The 19,800-nt window shown below is 41.3% G+C and overlaps 1 protein-coding gene across 5 annotated transcripts in view; it reads left to right on the forward strand.

Moving 5' to 3' along the window:
• The first annotated feature begins 2,820 nt into the window (after nt 1-2,820).
• Nucleotides 2,821-19,800, forward strand: part of LOC133014367 (protein MTSS 1-like) — a 51,118-nt gene continuing 34,138 nt past the window's right edge. For all 5 annotated transcript variants that reach the window (XM_061081582.1, XM_061081584.1, XM_061081585.1 and 2 more), the window contains exons 1-3: nt 2,821-3,325; nt 5,742-5,803; nt 12,404-12,477. In XM_061081582.1, coding sequence (XP_060937565.1) covers nt 3,254-3,325; nt 5,742-5,803; nt 12,404-12,477 — 208 coding nt within the window. In that variant the 5' untranslated portion in view covers nt 2,821-3,253. The remainder of the gene's footprint in view (nt 3,326-5,741; nt 5,804-12,403; nt 12,478-19,800) is intronic.

Here is a 19,800-nt window from a genome sequence, read left to right on the forward strand (position 1 = left end):
CTTTTTGTTCCATCCTGTCATCACGATCTCTCTTTGCGAGATAAAAAAATGTATTGAACGTATAACAGTATATGTTTAGTGTACTGCTGTCTGTGTGAAAGGGAAAGACCTGGACATGAGTGACGAACGACAGGAAAAAAAGCAGACCACACCTACATCTAGAGGATGTGGTGAGTCACTGCACGACTGAGCGCCTGTCAGATGGTCCAGGTCCGCTGACACAGGGCTACTTCAGGTTTCAACCATAGACTGTGTATGGTTTCAACAAGTCCAATTACAAACTTTAGCATAACACATAATGCAAAGTAGTTTCAAATAGCATAATGAACAATGTTTAAGACCTAGTTCAAATAGATATGAAGGAATATCATAACTGAAGATAAGGTGGAGTAGTCAAGTAGAGAAATGCTTGGTATCACATGAACTACAAGCAGAGAGAGTAGGTATGTGTAGTATTTCCCACAGCCGGGCCTAGCGTGTACATCAATCATCAGTTCCATGCTGGTCTTGTTTGTTATTTTATTACAGTATCCTAATACCTGGTACCACTGGGAAAGAGCTAACACATGAAGACATTACAAACTATGTGGGTTGCTAAACCATTTCTCTTAAGAAATCGATTTCAAGTGCAACAGAAGCAGCATGAGATGAATGTTAAGATTATTAAAATCTACCTAAACACATTTGAGACATGTAAAGAAATATTTTAACATGTAGGAGGTGGAGGTCTGACATTCCCTCTAAAGCTCGATCACCACCATGTCTCTGGTGGACATGTTGTATGCTCCCACCAGTATTTCAAAGCTAATTTATTAAGAACATAAAATATTCAATTTGTAGTTGGTAGGAAATGTACCACAAGCAAAAAATGATCTGTCTGTCTATGAGAGAAATGTATAGATAAAGAATTAAAAGTTATTTAATCACTGACAGATGCTGTACATGTACAGTATCTGTCAGCTTGAGAGTCTTTGATTTTTTAAAACGAGATAAAACCTGTCCAGAGTAATTCAGTAATTTGAAGCCAAATATAAAGTCAAATGAAATAAAATCAATCCATTATAAAGTACACAACGTGAGTCAATACTCAAAAGAAGACCCACAGTGAGTCACTGAAATCTTAAGACACATCTTTAGGTCTTTACATTTTTTAGGGCAGAACACACTAACAGGCTACCACAGGAATCAATAATCAATCTACTCAATGTAGATTATATAATATGTGGTTTGTCTTAAGGTACATTGTCCATGCTCGACTGCAACATCTTTCCTGACCTGGGAGCGGACTATCTGTCACCTGAGGTCAACATGTTCCTTCTTCCTGTGCAGGAGAATGATGAGAAGGAAAATCTGACTAAAGCAGGTTATAAAGACTTTACTGTCACTCACGTCAGAAAAAACCCAGTTGTCCTCCTGTAGATTGTGTAACGTGTGAATTAATCATGGTTCCATGTATAGGGCCGGGGACATACCTGCTCTTTTCCCTGCTCCCGGGCTACAGAGGACACCCCTCCTCCTCCACCATGGTTTCTAAACTTCGCAGCCAAGTACTGACCATGACCCGCTGTCAGCTGTCCCACACCATCCTAACAGAGAAGACCTGGTAAACAAACTTTCCCTCTATATGCTCTAAATTCATGTACCTCGACAATTGTAATGCTTGTAGCAACTTTTCAATATCTCGGTTCCACCTCCCTCCTTTTATAGTTTGGTGTAGTTCAGGTTTATTTTGTCCATGAAAATCTCTCTGAGTATAGTTAACTTTATATAAATATGATCATATTAGTATATTGTATAATTATGACTCTGCGCTGTTGACAGCCAGTTGCTGGAGGCGTTATGCATTAGCGTTGCATGTCCTATTCTTGTGAACATGATATCTCAAGAATTTCTTGAAATCTGGTACAATCGTTCAATTGGACTCAAGGATAAACTGATTATATTTTTAGTGGTCACAGGGCATGGAATCGGTGGCCTCACAAATTGTTTCTGGCCCTATGATCTAAAGAACAAATGTTCACTTCCTCAGTGCTGTCAGAATACAGTCGACTGCTCTGCTAACACATTGGTTGAATTGCTGTTATGTGCTTTCGGAGTGGATCCTCGTATGTCCAGGTTTCAGGTCACTTAACATTTTCCATTCGAACTCCCTGCAGTTTTTTTAAATGTTGTAATTCTCCTTTCTACCGCTAGATGTCTCCCGTGATCCACAACTGCTTAGCGTGGTTGGTTCAGTTTTCCCTTTTTATCTAATGTTTATACATAAATAAAAAAACATCTGCAACAAAAAAAACTCTTGTAATGATAACATAATAAAATTGGGCTTTTACCCTGTAAACTGATGAGTCAGTAGAACTCACAGAATGTGAGTTTTGGAAGAGTTCTCTTTAGACTATTCCACATTTTCATTTGGTCCCTTATTGAGTGCAACAAAACGAAAAGCACAGAGATACTCGTGCACGATCTTCACTTTGATTTCCCTCCGCATCTGGCAACATCAGGGATTCAAGTCGAACACTGTCACATCGGAAGTACAGGAAGCCTTCCTTCATCATAAATATTACTGTTATATATATATATATATAAAAATTTTTTGTATGAATTGTTTTCCATGTTTGACTTGATTTATTAATGGTATATTGCTTTGATAACACTTGTAACACCGTGCTATTAACTTCAGTGAAATTCCAACTGGCCTGTGCTTTTCAGGGTGTTTCTAAAAATTGTATTTAATCAGAGCTTTTATTTTGTTGTAAAACCCTAACCGGAAGTGTGCTTCATCATGTCCGTCCCTGCGGATTGACGCGTGTTTCGGTGCGAAGCCTGTGCAGCGGGCGGGTCGGCGGCACTAACACTGTCGGTATTTACCTGTCAACACCGGAACCACCGAACCAGCCGAGCACCGGGGATCGTTTCTACTCGAGTTTCCAGCAGCAAACAGCGGAAGAGCCCGACCCCTCCTCGCGGTGCCGACATGGCTCTGACCCGGGCGGAGCGGAGCGGAGAGCGGGGTTTAAACCTCTGTTGACTGGAAGAAGCGAGCGGAGCAGAACCGAGCTGCTGTTTCCTTTGAGATAGAGAAGTTGTTCTCCATTGTCCGGACAACACGAACCACCCCACACGGGGTTCTACGGGTTGGTTCATTGTTTTTTTTCTGCCTCCTGGGGTGAGTTTTTCTGGGTGTTTTTCCCGGAGGTGGAGACCTGAAGGCGGCTCACCAAGTCGGGACGGACCGCTGGAGCTGCTCCTGAAAATGGAGGCTGTGATCGACAAGGAGTGCAGCGCGCTCGGAGGACTCTTCCAGACGGTCATCGCAGACATGAAAGTAAGACTGGTTAACTATTACTCTCGTTACTGGTTTTGTTTTACACTGGTCTCAACCCACGGCTAACTACCCGGGCGAGTTGACTGGTTAACGTGAACCTGGTGTAGGTTTGGATTCACCTCAGCAGAAAACTCAACAAGAACCGTGTTAGTTAGGCTAACTGTAACTTTAACCAGTCACTTAACTTTAGCTAGTCATTTCACTTACGTAACTAACTTAAACTTCTAAATGTAGATAGGTGCCATATTAGCCCTTTTTAATTTATGTTTAAAAGTTGAAAAAATGCAGTTAAGTTGAGTAAATTTAGGCAAATTTCTCCTATTTCTTGCTAATAACAGCTATTATAGCGTTTCTGGTCCTAATATACATTAACCTTGGATTTGTTCTCATTTTTTTATTTTTAACAACAAGCTTTTTACATGCATATTCCAAGTATGTGCTCTACTCGAAAAAGTACCACTTTCCAGTGATAGGACAGGTAAATAAACAGACACATCAATAAATGAATAGGTACATTGTTGTTTTTATTTTGTTGTAGTTGCTCTTCTATCATATTTGACTACACCATGCTCCATTTTTACCCATAAACACATGCGTCACTTGCTCCAGTAGGAAGAGGATGCTGCTCGATAAAGCCTTAATAAGGGAAATCACCAGTCACAACATGTGGGGCACCAACCATTTCTATTTTACTATTTTCTGACGGAGCTTGGCTGATGAGACAATTAGTAGATCTCCCAGCTGCCAAAGGAATCCAGGGAATGTAGCTGCCAGGGTAGAAAACCACCAACAGGCTCTGAAGGCTCTGACATGTGCAGGGTCAAATGGCCAGCCATCAGGTCTCGCTGGAGTCAGAAGGTTTGTTATGAATACTGCGCAGACAGTCAGCACTTCTCTCTAAGCCGTGTCTCACTTGACCGTACTGCAGGTGGCTCACAGGGCCTCTCTCCCTCTTTCTGGGTCAGGTAACTATGCTGACAGAGGACAGCAGGGAACACATGCAAATGCATCGTGTCATTTGCCTCGTCTTTACATAAGACATTCAAATCTTGGTCGGGCTCTTTACGTCAGATGGGGTTTTACACTCACGTTTCCCCTGAAAAGGATTTGAACTGTATCTATGAGCAAGAGGGAGGAATGCAGATCATCGGCCAAGGTGCTAGAGTTTTTTGTTATCTGCACTGGAGCACGTAGAGCACGTAGAGCAGATAGATACACACACACACACACACACAGACAGATAGATAGATAGCAAATCAGATGGCGAGCAGAGGCAAGGATGAGAGAGAAGGCAGAAGGCATTCTGTCAAGCTGCACCAAATTTGCCACACTTGTATATCATTCCCCTAAATATGCCAGATTTTTCTTTCATCAAGATCTATATATTATTCCTTGAGAAATCAGTGAAAATGTCAACAAGCTTAAATAAAACGCGCTATATCTCAATGTTAAAGAAGTCGTCCAATTTTATTCCTGGACCCATCCCCTGATCTAGAGCCTCATCAAAATTGAATGTGTTCCTCCCTGACCCATACCGCATTCTTCCCCCAGGTTTTGTGGCAATCTGTCAGACACCAACAAATGGCAGATGAAAACATAACCTTCTTGGTGGAGGTTACAAAGGGAATAAAAGTGATGTAATGGAGACACAAAGAGAGACTGTACATAGAGAGATGGCTGTTGGGTGTAATGTTTGACAGCATTACATGACATTCCTCAGGCCCTCGGCGGTAGTAGCACATCAGTGACAAACATGCTCATGCTATATTCACTATTCACAATCACTTTATCGTGTGTGGTCTTACTACTGTGTTAGCCTCCTCATGTCGGTGCATTAGGCCACTTGTTCTTCAGGTCGGTTTGTGCATTAAAAAAAGCTCTTCTCTACTATTTTCAGCCCAGGACCTGAATTTGGTAAATTTAGAGTCCCATTGGGAACCAGGCTCATTATACCATACTGTTAGTGCCCTTGTTGTGGAGGCCTGTGACCCATTTTACAACCTAACACATGCAGGACATGGTGCTGATGTCCCCCCCCCCCCCATTAATAGATAATATATTAATAAAATAAGTTAAACAAAGTAGAAAACCAGATTTTTGGAACGGTTCTGAAATAATTTATGATCTTACTCTGTATTCAGAATTAGTGTTAAAATCCTGCTGGACTAATTCTCCTCCTCTATCGTAAATTCTGAGCTTCCCTCAGGTTCACTGGCTACATACAATATGGAAGAACATATTTTTGGAGGTGACATAGGGTTACATGTGTGGAGAAGTGTTTGGCTTGGTTAGCTCTGTTTAGCACTGCAGGTAAGGTGAGGCATCAGTATGGCCTCATGTTTGTTGAACTGTTGTGTAACAGTGAGAATTTTGAAATCTGTCCTGATTATTGTGTCATACTTGTTTATCCCCACAGAGCAGCTATCCTATTTGGGAGGACTTTATCAGCAAGGCCGGCAAACTGCAGTCCCAGCTCAGGTGAGTGTGTGTCTGTAAGCACGTACAACCCATTTCTCTGGGTTTTTATTGATAACACAAACTACTAATAATTACAGTCATATTTATTTAGCTCTTCCAGGGAGCGATGAGGAACAATGCTATATTGTCCTGTTAGTTTTGGTTTGTTTGGGTTTAGGCTAGGGCTTTTATATTTATTTCATAACAAAGCACCACGTTCTTCTCCAATTGTTGAATGGCACCTAGCTCAAGTATAAGGCTACCCTGCGTTAGAATAATGCATGGAAATGTGGATTAATTTGTGAAAATGTTCACACAATTTTGATGTAAACATCACAACAGATACACAAACTGTGGTGTCAAACAGTACTTAGAGCAGTGGTTCTTAACCTTATTGAAGGTACTGAACCCTGCAAGCTTCATCAGTGCATTCACCGAACCCTTCGTAATTGGAAAAATAAAATATGGTTTCTTCAAAACATAGGTATATAATTTGTTAGTGCACAAAATGAACCATGCATCAGTTGCACACAAAATCAATGTGTTCAAAGAACAAAACCAACCATAAAAACCAACAAAAACATAACTCAATGACTATTTACTGCAAATCAATGTGACTTTTGCTGTTGCCTGTCAGATACAAGTTCAGGAATGCGCGGCTTCACCTTGGCAAGTGCCACTTTCATATCATTTTCGCAACAAAGTCTGTTCCTTTTCTTAATTTTCATGTCTACTATTGAAAAGGATTGCTCGCACAAATACGTTGTAACAAACAGTGTGAGTATCTCAAGGGCAATAAGGGGGTGTGGTATCTCAATGACTATTTACTGCAAATCAATGTGACTTTTGCTGTTGCCTGTCAGATACAAGTTCAGGAATGCGCGGCTTCACCTTGGCAAGTGCCACTTTCATATCATTTTCGCAACAAAGTCTGTTCCTTTTCTTAATTTTCATGTCTACTATTGAAAAGGATTGCTCGCACAAATACGTTGTAACAAACAGTGTGAGTATCTCAAGGGCAATAAGGGGGTGTGGTACGATTTGGTGACACCAAAACATTGAGAGCGTTGTTGTTCTGAAGAGTTGCTGTTGAAGCTGGCTCTGCTGAATGACGTACAATCACAACAGCCACAAGTCGACTACTGAGCGCACCAAGCAGCACAGATATCAAAGATAAGCAATGGGGCGTGATCAGCTGCAACCAGCTTTTTCACTGCGGAGTGTGACGTCACGAATAATACAAGTAGCCTGAATTTCTTTTGTGTAACACATTTTTACTAAGCAACAAAATGTTTGCAATCTGACACGGCGAAGAAAAATTGTGTGTTACCAAATTGTGGGCAGCCAATTTTTTGACGGCCGACAAAAATGGCCAGACATTGCTAGTGTGAACCGGGCTATACTGTGTGTGTTTTGACCCCTGCTGAACCCCTGAGAGTGACTCACCGAACCCCTGGGGTTCGATCGAACCCAGGTTAAGAACCACTGACTTAGAGTATTAACCTGGCGAGGGGAAATATCTGCGATTGCATAACATCCACGTTAACATCCTCATACACTGAAAAATCCAATTTTCCTGGAACATGTCAGTGTCAATTGATCTCCGGAGAAATTTTAAATGGCCACGTGTCCCGAGACTAACTGACACTGACAGCCCAATGTCTTAACAATAGTCTCCAGAGTTCGATATCTGTCCTCCTCCCCCATTAAGTCTTCTTTAAGCCTGATTTAATTTGTCTTTCCAATGCTGTAAATTTACACACCTCCTGCCAGAGTTATTCCAAGTCTTGTGCTTACAATGGATGCCAGTCCCAGCCACCTTTGCTAGTTGGTTTTAAGTGGCCACGTGTCGTGTGACAAACAACTTATGACAGCTGAAATAATAGCTCATTGTCCAATAAGTACAATAAATATGGATGTCCTGTGGTCTTGATTATTCTTTGATTAACAATGCATGGCAGCTCTCTAGCCATTTAAGTGTCCACGTGTCCACAGACAGACGAAGACTGACAGTTGAATAAAGGCTCTGGGATTAAGCAATACTTTCCAGGGGCCACTCAGTGTCCCACTCTTCCATTTTCTCAGTATTAAGCCTGATTAATGGTGATATGTTATTCAAGTGTCCCCATCATTCTGGGGTTAAATATGTGACCTTGCCATGCTAAAGCTCAGGGGAGTGCATGTGGCCTTGTTGCTAATGACTGGCTGTTTATCAGTAGGATGCCTGTGTGTCTGGACACCAGGGCAATGATGAAAGAACAAATGTACCGGTTATTGTGCTGGTGAGAAGGTGAGTTGAACCTACACTGTCAGTGAGATGGTTTTATGCAGTCATAGAAGGTTTGCGGCTGCTTGATGATTTAAATGCAGTGGAAACTTTGTCTTAAGTCTTAAGACTCAATTTGACAAATATGTTGCCGTCTTATACATGTATGATTCCTCTTTTTCATCCTGAGATATTTGTAGTCTTCCCGTTGGTCGTCTGTTACGTGTTTGAAATGTCCTACTCACTCACTGGAAATGTTCCTTCTGATTTCACATGGGCTCATTTGGACATTTCACTCGGGGCCCATCAACAAAAGTTCCGGGAAATGTTTGGATGTCTCGGACATTTGCATTCTCAAATACAGCCTCTTCGGAATATTTCAGTAAAAATGTCTGAAAGCAGCTTGATGCTGTTATTCAAACTAATAAAACAATTGTCCCAGAAAAGATCAATTCCTCCCTAACAGATTGAGGTGAGTGCCATTCATAGAAAGACAACCAATGTTTAAGCATTACACTATGATTAAACTTGGCCCACGCCCTGCTCCAGGCTGCAGTGGTTGTGGCGTATGGCTGGCTGTAACGATGCCCTTGGTGCCGAAGCCTTAATAAGTGTGGGCTTGCTTACGGTGACCTACAAATAAGACTTTTTGTCTCCTTTTAAAGCTGCTCTCAAATGTGGCCAAACTAGCCCTTTTGACTGCAGCCTAACCCCCCACCCAACGACCACTGTAATCTGGCTGGGGACTTGACTGCATAGAGGGGCACACACACACACACAGTAAAACACAAACACACCCACCTTCCCTCCCTGGCCTCGATAAGTGACTAGCCAGCAGTGGAAGCAGCATATGTCTGTTTGTGTAATGACGTCCTGAGGCCGACTACTCTGTAATTTAGCCCCTCTGCTCCCCTCTCACAAAGCAACTCGGAAATCAACCAATTACAGTGTTGGGGCAATTCTGTCATTTTTCTTTTGGTCCAAATATGGTCTTCTGGTTTTAAACAGCCATCACACACATGTCGTATACAGTCTTATACATGTATTCACACAGAAGAGCTTTGAAGAAAGTGGGCAGGGTGGAATATGGACTGGCTGATTTATAATCACAGTCCTCTTTTAACTTGTCAGTGTTCGGTCTGTTTGGTGGGTCATGGTTGATGCAGCTGTGCCAGAGCAAGACTCACTTCCAGGCCTCCCTCCTCCTGGTTTCGATCTCAGTGTGTGGAGAAAAGACCACCCCAAATATACGAAATTCAGCTGAGTAACTGTATGGTTACAAAAGTAACTTGGTCTCAGGAAGGAGGCTGATAGTGTTCAGACAGTAGAGTGACGCACGAATCATATAGATAGACTGGTTGATTGAGTACTATCTCATGAGTCATGAGTCTTGGCATGTTGTACCTGAAACAAACACAGTCAAACACAATCTCTTTCTATGATTCACATAAACTATAGTTACATTCTAGTTTCTGTTGAAGTAAGAATAGAATGCGTCATTGTTAGAACGAGCACGCCGCTCTTCGACACAAGGGTCTATGGCTTGGTCGTTTGTCTTGATTCCAGGACGGGGCGTTTTAAGGCCGATGGTTGAAGTCCGGTCATTTTTTAAGTACTGTGTTGTCCGTTAAACTTGTAGCAGCTTTTGGCAGCAATGTCCTTTCCAAACAGAATACTAAGACTTTCTGGCTCGCTGTCACATCTTAAAATAAAACATGAGAAGTTCCCACACTTCACTGTCAATTGAGCAAGAAAATATTTGTCTTTCTTCAAACAATTCTTTGTGGAGTGTAAAACTGTGACTATTCCCTGTCTGTTTAGTGTACTTGAAAGTGTAGAGAATGAATACTCCAGTTTAATATTTTAGTGTTTCTCTCGTAAAAGCATGGAACACATTACAGCGGAGGATCATTACTAGTAGTTGTAAACCACTGCTCACTGTACTTCAGTGCACTGGTGCCTCTGATATTGAAAGCAGGCTTGGGTTCAAACCACTTCCACGCTAAAAACCTGTTTTGAATTAATGCGTTAAACTTGACTGAACAAGACTTTGCTGTGAGAGTGCGAGTACTTGTAAAGTATGATCCGTGGACCAACGTGTCCATGTTATAAATTAGTGGAGGCAGATATCAGCCGGAGGTTCCTCTGGTGCCCACACTGGGCTGGAAATAGAAAGGAATCTGTGTGTGAGCCTTTGCGTATGTTTCTTTTTCCACTCGCAGGACACACCCAGGGATCTTCTGGTCAGCTCTGCAACAAAACACCATTTACTAGCCAATACTACATTGAGTTTGATAATGGATAAAGGAAATGATTGTTGCATCATTGACTTGAAGCTAAGACTTGGAAAACACTTTTAATGTAGAAGATTCTTGAGACAGTTGAGATTTAAAAAATACTTTGTAATTCAGCTTCAGTTTAGTTTAAACACAAAAGTCCTGCATTAAAAGCAGCATTTCCCACAGAATTAATTTAATCTGTGGATGAAGCAAGGGTGCACATGTAAGTGCACGAAGGATACTCTTGCGTAATAGCTTCAGAGTGACAGCTACACACAAGGCATGTTCACACATATGTGAAAGTGCACCAAATGTGAACTTCATGCTAAGCACCGCTATAGATTTGCCTAGCCACTTCACCCTCGCTTGCATAGACTGGAAGACAACAGGAGGCAAAGGTTCACGACTGCTACATTCACATATGTCTGACCATGCCACATTCTGGATAATTCATTGTAAACACTGAAAAGAGCTCTCTATTTTATTTTGATGTCGGACCTTGACATGTAAAATGTGTTTACTTTGCCATTTGAGAATATCACAAGAATATCACCCCACTCCAAGCCAATGCTTTAATGCCTCTATTACCATTGTGTTACTGTTTTACCCTCAAGGTAAAACACACACTGTACACTTTACATTAAAAATGCTGTGGCTCCATCTGCAAGTCAAACCTGAGTCGCCCCCTTCCAATATTCAGCTCATGGTTTGCCCAGTTGTGAAGGGTATCTGTCTTGAGTGTTAGTGGAAATTCCCAGCTTGGGGTTTGAAGCTTTTCTTTTGGCCTATGGAAGATAACAGGTGTTTTCACATTAAGGTACTTGGAGTTAGAACAAACAAGCTTTTGTGGCACCGCATGACTTGGAAAATGTGCAGACAGTTGTGTTTCTTTGTGTCGCATTCATGACTGATAGATAGTCTTGTCTCTGCCGAGGAGATCGGGTATCACACACATGCCCACACACACGTACCAAGTGTCTTTCATCTCCGTACCTGTGATCCTAAGAGGTGTGTTGTATCTGAAGTAGACGCCACACCTTATGCTCCCTCCACTGGGACAGCCTGCCGCCAGCTAGAAAAAGTAACTGGTCAGTCAGGAGGCCAGACAGGCAATCAGTTGGGATACCACTGAAATGGTGTCTGTGATGACTGAAAACAGAAAGTAATCTTACACCAAGCTTCCATTTCTTTTTATGAGAGGACTGGATTTTGTCCTCTCCTCAGTTTCTTGTGTATGCAGTATTTAATACTGCCATTTTTCTTGGCAAACCGTGCAAGATGGTAGATAAGCAGGTATGAGTTGCAAACGTGCCACAGGCCCCTGCTCCATCCCACATCGATCATTACATTGACGTGTAAACTGTTAGTGTGGCAAACTCAGCTCAAGAGCTGCTCTGCTGAGCCGCACAGATTCCAGCAGACTTGAAGTAATCACATAGACATTCCTCACACAGCAGGGCACGCTCAAGTTTTCTCACACACACACACACACACACACACACACACACACACACACACACACACACACACACACACACACACACACACACACACACACACACACACAGTTGAAGTATACACATATCATACTTAAATTTATCTTCAAATAAACATGCACATACTGTTTGTGCATACATGTGCAAGATGTTTTTTAAAGAGGAAAACCCAGATATGATATTTTCTTCATTTTAATCCATTTATATCTCTTCCTGCACATTAGTATGTGCGTGTGTCTCTGTCATAGGGGACTTTCTGGGACACATTTCAGTCCTTAGTCTCCAATTGCAAATAGGCTAATTTTTGGGACAGTGGTTTAAGTTGGAGCAAGTCTTCAGGAAATTTATTTTTACATCCCAAATCCCTAAAGGCGACCTATGATACCATTTGTGTGCATTTCATTATCCTTTGACTATCTAGTCCTGCTTCCTTTAAGAGTATTACACTGGGATCTTTGCCTTTGTGTGGACAGCCTTTATTATAAAATATGATATTCTTCTGTATTTCATATCTGTAAAGTCTGATAATTTTCTTCGTTATTTTTTTTAACTGAATCCCTTTCTTCGTCTTATCTCGTAGAGCGACAGCAGTTGCCGTGGCTGTCTTCCTGGACGCCTTCCAGAAAGTGGCCGACCTCGCTACCAACTCACGAGGTAGGAACATGCAACCAGACTGACAGTTTCTTTCTCTAGCTATACTTCATGTCTTAAAGGAATCAAGAGTCTGCTGACAGAGTTGAACCAGTTAACTCAATGTTTAACAGTGTGTGAGTCTGGGCACCTATGTGTCAGTGTGTTTGTCTGTGTAGCTCTACCTTCCAAGTCCAGTCTTTCACCCCACTGTGCTGAGAAGCTCTGTGGGTTGTTTGCTTTATCGTATGGGTAGTAAATCCGTCAGTGTGCTGTTTGAAGCTCTGCTGCTGGCTTTGTCTTCGACCTCTACCCCTATTTTCCTCTACTTTCTAGTCCCCCACCCCCCACCTATACAGCACCTCTGCTACATCTGGGCTCTCCAGTAGTGTCTGCTTCAACTCTGTGTGTGTGTTTGTGGGAGAAGGGATGAGAGCGACAGTGAGAGATTTCATCTCTCTCTAGCTTTGACACCTCCAGCCTTGCTCCATACTATTAATAGGAACTGAGACAGACACACACATTCATCACCTCACTCACTGTAGAGACAAAGAGAGGGGGGCAGTGCGAGTGAGAAATGGGAGAGTGTGGGGAGTCATCATTCTCTCTCTCCTCTCCCTCTCTCTGTGTAACACACACATTATGAATGTTTGCTGTAGAGGAGTCAGATTCACTGAGCTGAAAAGCGTTGCGTCATCTTACATCACTTTCCCTCCCCATCCTTTTCTTCATAATTTGTCCAAGGTAAACACTATCACATAACACCCTTATCGTTCCTGTGCTCGTTGGCTCATGTTTCACTTCACAGCTGAGCTCTGCAGCAGACAGGGGAGCATGGGTAATGAGTTGTAATGCAGGTAACCTGTCTATCTGACAGTTGTACCAGGCTATTATAATGACCAGAGTTAGAGACCATATTTTCATTTGCTCCATTAATGGGCCAGTTTTATAGGTTTATACGGCTTTTAATATGAATACCTGCATCCTCTTCTTAGTATAGTTACGTGTTTTTAAATAATCAAAGAAAAATGTATGAGTAGCTGATATGATATTGGCACTTGATTTTTCTTTGCAGCGCCTCAAACAACAACATATCAATTTCGGGTGCTGTATAAATGGAAACTAGATAAACTGGAGTCCCAGACAGACAAACAGTCTTTTAATGACTCATCCTGCAGATCGGCCTGTTTGAGTATTCCATAGTTACTAGAGAGTTTTTGAATTGTAAATGCTATTCAGAGCTTCACATTCCCAAGCAAAATTAATTAAATAACCCTTTGAACACTTACACTGTAGGAGAAAAATAAGAAAGTTGTCTTGTTTTAAATTTATTAGTAAAAGGGTTTTTGGGGTGGCCATGGTTTCTAGTAGCCTAGAGCCTTGAAAAAAATGGATAGAGTTTTAGGTAATTTCTCACAGCAGTCCCTAAAATGTATTTGGCATAGAAAACATGATCATCGGAGTATAATTTGCTGAGGTGGTCTTTATCACCAACCCAACTGCCCTGTTGGAATCTACTGTATCTACAAAAACTGTTGTTTGGTGCATGTATTGGACCTCTAGGAGTGACCGGGGTAGTCGTCTATCTGAACATATCACTTTACTGTATTGTTCACCTACAAAGCAGAAGAGCAGAGAGAAAGAGATGTCCCGAAAGGCATCACAGCCTGTGCGTGTCTCTTTGTGTATCTCTGTGTATGCTCGCAAGTAGCTTTGATGTTAAAGAGAATCTGCATGGTTTTGTGTGTAGACTGACAGACGAGTCATTTTCTTTTTGTTACAATTAGCCAGAGGCTGTTGAAGCCATACTTTATATACACACACTGTTGATGGTGACTTCTTTCCTTCATACTTTCTATCTCCCCCCGACCACTTGTGCTCCTGTGTGCCAAGTCTTAACCAGTTTCCTACAGTCACCACATCATAAGCTGCTTTCAGATGTGCACCGGAGTCCGGATATCTTTCTGAAAATGTCCATAGGGGCTGAAGGTGAGATCCGAGTGAGCTCTGAACATTTTCAGAGGCTCAGTCCAGCCCCCTAAATGTTCGAGGGAACCAATTTGACAATGAAGCAGGAAAAAGTCAGGGAAATTAAGAGCGAGTGATTGGGCATAGAGATGATCTTTTCTAACCGACGCAAAAGTGGAAAAATACAAATATTCCAGGGTGAAAAGGAGGTGCCATACAAGTATAGGACACAGACGAAGATGTCAACTTGGAAAGACAACTTGATTCAAGAGTTTCGGTGATAAGGGCCAATGCTGGTGTGTATGTGCTGTAAACAAAAAGGGAAATCGAATGTCCTGGCTCCTGCATGCTCTACCCAGATGCCAGTCCTCGCCTGAATGCTTGGTAAATGTTCCTGTTATTGCGAACAAGCCAGATCTGTACAATCTCCTGCTGTGTTTTTCACATGTGTACGGCAAACTGCAGACACAATTTTCTGGACATTTTTCTGGAGTTAACCTCTGAGATCGGCTATAGAGAAGCTGTTAATGTTCTCACAGTAAAAAAAAAAAAAAAAAAAAGGTGCGCATTCATAAAGGTAACCAGAGATTTGACAGTCTCTTAATCACGAGAACAAAACTTTGAGCCACCTTTGTAAATGGTTTTGCCGCTTTCGCTTTGAAGATACTGGCTGTGATGGTTGCTCATAAAGATTCAAACATTTATCTATTTACTCAGAAGACTTTGATATTTGACAGTAATTATGCTGATAGGTGTTCAGATGAAAGTTGCTCCGTTATCAGTGCGATCAGTAAAGCAGCATGATCAGAAAAGGCTTCCTTGTTCCATCCTTGATATTGGTCATAATGAAAGTGTAATCTGGGTCACACGTGAACGCATGGGTAGATAACAGAGGCAAGACTGAAGCTATAAATTGCACAGAATGCTGTAATTTTGACATTAATGCAAGTGGTTTTTGATTTAATCCACATCCATTTTGATTTATGGCAATAACAGATGGCAATAAAAGTCTCATGTCTCCCTGTGGGATCTTTGTGAAACAAACAACATTTTAGTGTAAATATGAGTAAATGCTCATGATATGAGCTCATCGTTGTGGTGTAGTAAAAATCCTTTTGGGCTGAGTTTTTGAAATGCTCCAGTGAAAGACTGTTGCTTCTTATAGTTGTCAATTGTTGCATGCTGTTTGTGGATGTGCATTTTGTTAAAGGGGTTTATTCTGACTGATTTATGAGAACCACATGGCTTCAACAAAGAGGAGAAATCCTGAAAAATGCTGTAGTGTTTTTCAATACTTGGACTTAGTCGCAGGCATAGAGTTAATGCTAGAGAAGAAATGAGGATTAAGATATAATGTTAGTTTGTACTAGCAGAATAAACTCACAAGGAGAGATGTGCATGTCCTTCGTTTTTGTGTTGAGTTCCAGCTTATTAGTTTACAGTTGAGTGAAATTAAATAACTGGAATGCCAAGTGGGGAAAGTCTGAACAAAAGAAAGAAAAGTAGACTTAAGCTTTCAAAATAAGACCTTTCTTTGCCTCTGTTGAGCTCTATTATTCTGGCTCTATTGAATTTGACAGTGAACACATACTCAGCAAAGACTGGATCTGCTTTCTTTAACAGAAGAAACTTCATGTATATGTTCATATTTCTGATGTACAAACAACTGCTCGTGAACACAGAGCTGCACGATCGTATCCAAATAGATTGCACACCTCTTATGCGGACCACACACACACACACACACACACACAGACGCACACAGACACACACAGGATTAGCTGAAACCACCTGTTTCGCTGTTGAATTTGGACTTTCTCCATGCACATTCACTTTGCTTAGTTGTCTCAGCCTGATAAAGAACATTGGAGTGTGCTTTGGCATCTCACATTTTTCTCATTTCTACCTTTGTTACAGCTGCCCTTTGCACCACTGCACAACCCTTCTGTGTAGTTTTACTTCTCGTACGTGAAGATCCTCAGTCAACCAGGTCATGCTTATTCAAGAGAAGTTGAATCCAGGGCAACTGGACTTTGAGTAGATGTTTCACCTCTTACCCATAATAATGCTTTGTTTGTTCTGTCTGAACCATAGGAAGACCCAGGTATGTAACCTCTGTGTGGTCATTATCAAGGCCACTGGTGTCACTTGGTTTGTTAATAAGAAGATAATAAGGAACCGAGTGACATCAGTAGCCTTGATAATAACCCCACAGAGGTTACATACCTTGGACTCCCAACAAGCAGTTATTTATTTGTCAAGATTATTCTTAGAATATCAGTTTCTAAATTGTTCATATATATTCAGCTTTATTCATAAAGAGACTCCCCTTTCCAGATCTTTTAAATCATATCCCTATTTAGATTTTCTTTCATCCCATTGTTTGCTATCTGTCTTCTGTGTTTGTCTTTGCAGCCGGGTTTATTTTAGCAGTAGGTGCTTAGCATGGACAGCTTAGCTTTGGCTATTGCATTTGTTTTCAAAAGAGATCCCCCCCAAAAAATTCAGCATTTTCTAAAAACACACATTTGTCACTCAACGGTGAGGTTCAACAGACGTGACCTAAACATATTTTTGACCTCTTGCATTCTACACAAACCCCAAGCCACTGAAATATGTTTGTGCTGTCATGTTGAGATACCAGCATTAGCACTCACATGGGACCAGTCAAACTATCACCTTTAAAAACCCAATGTAAGACATTGACCTTAAAGACCTAAAAGGGAGAGAACTTGTTAGAAAGCAAGACTTTTTATTTATAATGGGTGGTGTTGCATGTCAACGTTTCTGAGATGTTTAAAACCTTTGTCCATCCATGGCAGGAGCTTGTTGACTTTCTAAACCCAACACATTCAAATCTGTTGTACCTGCAGCAGGTCAGGTGACACAAGGTCACATCCTTAGTTTGTTTGCTGTCACTGCACTAATTCATTGACCTATTTCCCGAAGAACTGAATTCAAAACAAATTCTTTTTACTTTCTCACAGTCTTCCAAACTCATTTGCCACCTTTTCCCTCTCTTCTGTCTCTTTCTATTTAATCACCTTTTCTTTGACCTTATTTATCCTCTGTCTCTCTCTCTATCTTTTCCCTTTATGAACCTTAAACCTGCCCACGATGCAAAAAACTATACATGCTCTCATTTTCCTGTATGTATCCATGAACTGTTGGCACAAACTCATGCCCGCACGTACAGTGTTTGCGGAAATAGGTCAAATGGTTCTATTGGATTTAGACTTTCATTAAGAGTTAATGATTAAATACGTTTTTGGCCCGATTCCATAGAAGTGCTCTGATAGAGGGCCACGTGGAACAACATCCAGGAAACTGAAAAACAAATGGATACCAAGAGGTGTCTGTGTAATTGTTGAAAGGACAAAAATGATACTCTATTGGATCTTTAGTTATCTCTCTCTTTATCTTTATTGCTCCATATGCAGATGGCCACCTTTGATGGTCTTGAATGAGGCACAGAGTAACGCAGAGAGGATAAAGACGTGTTTGAGCAGAGTGCACTTGTTGGAATCTGTTTATTAATCTTTGTCAACCTAAACGTGTGAAAATGAGCAGAATGACGCACATTGATTCACATCACAGTCTGTCAATATTCTCCGTGACTAATTATCACCTCCTTCAGTATGTGATTTCACTGCAGTGCGTGAAAGTAGTCAGCCGTGGAGAGCCCTCCACAGTAATCCAGAGAAATGGTATGTTTCTTGGATCAGGGCTCAGTTGTCATGATGCATCTACGATCCAATTATTTTAAAGCAGTTGAAAACATTGAAGATGGACCCAGTTAATAGAGGGTGCTCTTTTGCAGAAGTATACGCTGCATCAACCATTAAAGTGCTCTTGCATTGTGCTATACCTGAAGTTTATGAGAGGGGTAGAGCATTCCTCCCCTATTGTTCGAGCACATAATTTACAAAAAACGCAGGCTACTACATGACCTGATTTTCTAAGAAAATATTTCATTGTTGTTGCTCTAATTTGTATTAAGATGTCTTACAAAGCAAAACAACCAACCCTAATATTGTTTTACGATGGCTACGTAAAGCCAGACCAATAGCTACAAAACTTGACATTTCATGTTCTTCATTTTAGCTCCATTTCAGCTGTTGCATGAGACAAAACCAGACGGGCTGAGCTATGTTCCCTCCATCTGAAAAACTGAGAACTGCCCTGGTCAGTGGGGAAGAATGAAACAAAGCCCTATTGACTAAATGATGAGAGAGAGATAAAGAGAGAACAGAGGAGGCTACTCTGGAGAATAAACCTTTCTCTTGTTTTATCAGGCGCCAGTCCATTTTCCATGTAGTTTCCCGCTTTCCCTCTGTTTTGTGTCAAATCTTAATCGTGCCATGGTTTCCTTCTTTGTGTAATGGCCTTGTGTGTGTGTCTGTACCTCTGTATGTATCTTATTCCTGTAAACCAGGGTTACCTCTTTGTGGTACTCCGTTTACCTAGTGAGATTTCCACTGCGTCAGCTTCAGAGAAACAGCTGATGGCTGACAGGCAGTACAGAGGGCTGAGGTCACTCCACCCAACTGACCAGAGAGGCAGAGCAAAAGTTGAAACGTATTTACTCACGTCAGAGCCTTGAGATCTAGCGTATGAGTCAGACGGAAGTATGTAAATGGTATGCAGACAGGGACCTTCTGTAGTTAGACTTGTGAGCATCTTGACGTCTCATTAGCTTTGTAGAGATCAAGTTTTACCAGTTTTAATTTGAGACATAATTAGAGGTCTGGCTTTTTTTGAGTCTTCCATTGACCCATCTTTAAATCCAAGTGTCTTTATCTTGAGAACCATCTCGGAAAAAACAACAAGAAACTTAGTTGTCTCATTTAGAGCTTTTATTCTGGGTTGCACAGTGGTACAAGTATGCAATTAACACAGGCTGCTTTTGGAAGTGTATAAAATGTTAAGGGGATCGGAAAATTACACACCTCTGCTCCTTACTTGCTTATTGCATATTCACTCACACTTCACAGTTTTAAAAATATCTAGGGGTGTGTCACCTGTGGGTTGACAGCTTTCAGGACACTTGTTCTCCATGTAGAGGGAGTATTCAAGCATATACAGTGTGTGCTTGTAGAATGCGTGTATGTTAAACCTAGCCACTCTGTCAGCAGCTCTCTCATTGAGTCTGTTTGGACACGTCTCGATCGTCAGAGCTGAAATAGACACCTACCTCAAAGCCAGCATGTAGGAGCCTGTTGCATCCATTTGGACCTACTTAAGTGATTCTAGAGCAGATAATTACCCCAATGCTGCATTCGCCTTTCCAGTTATTCAAGAATAATTAATCGTTTAAAGAACATTACATCAACAACTCTAATGACTGTAATTATGTGCACACTGTTACATTTTGGCTTT

Source organism: Limanda limanda, chromosome 11 (genome assembly GCF_963576545.1).
Source record: "Limanda limanda chromosome 11, fLimLim1.1, whole genome shotgun sequence".
Classification (NCBI taxonomy): Eukaryota; Metazoa; Chordata; class Actinopteri; order Pleuronectiformes; family Pleuronectidae; genus Limanda; species Limanda limanda.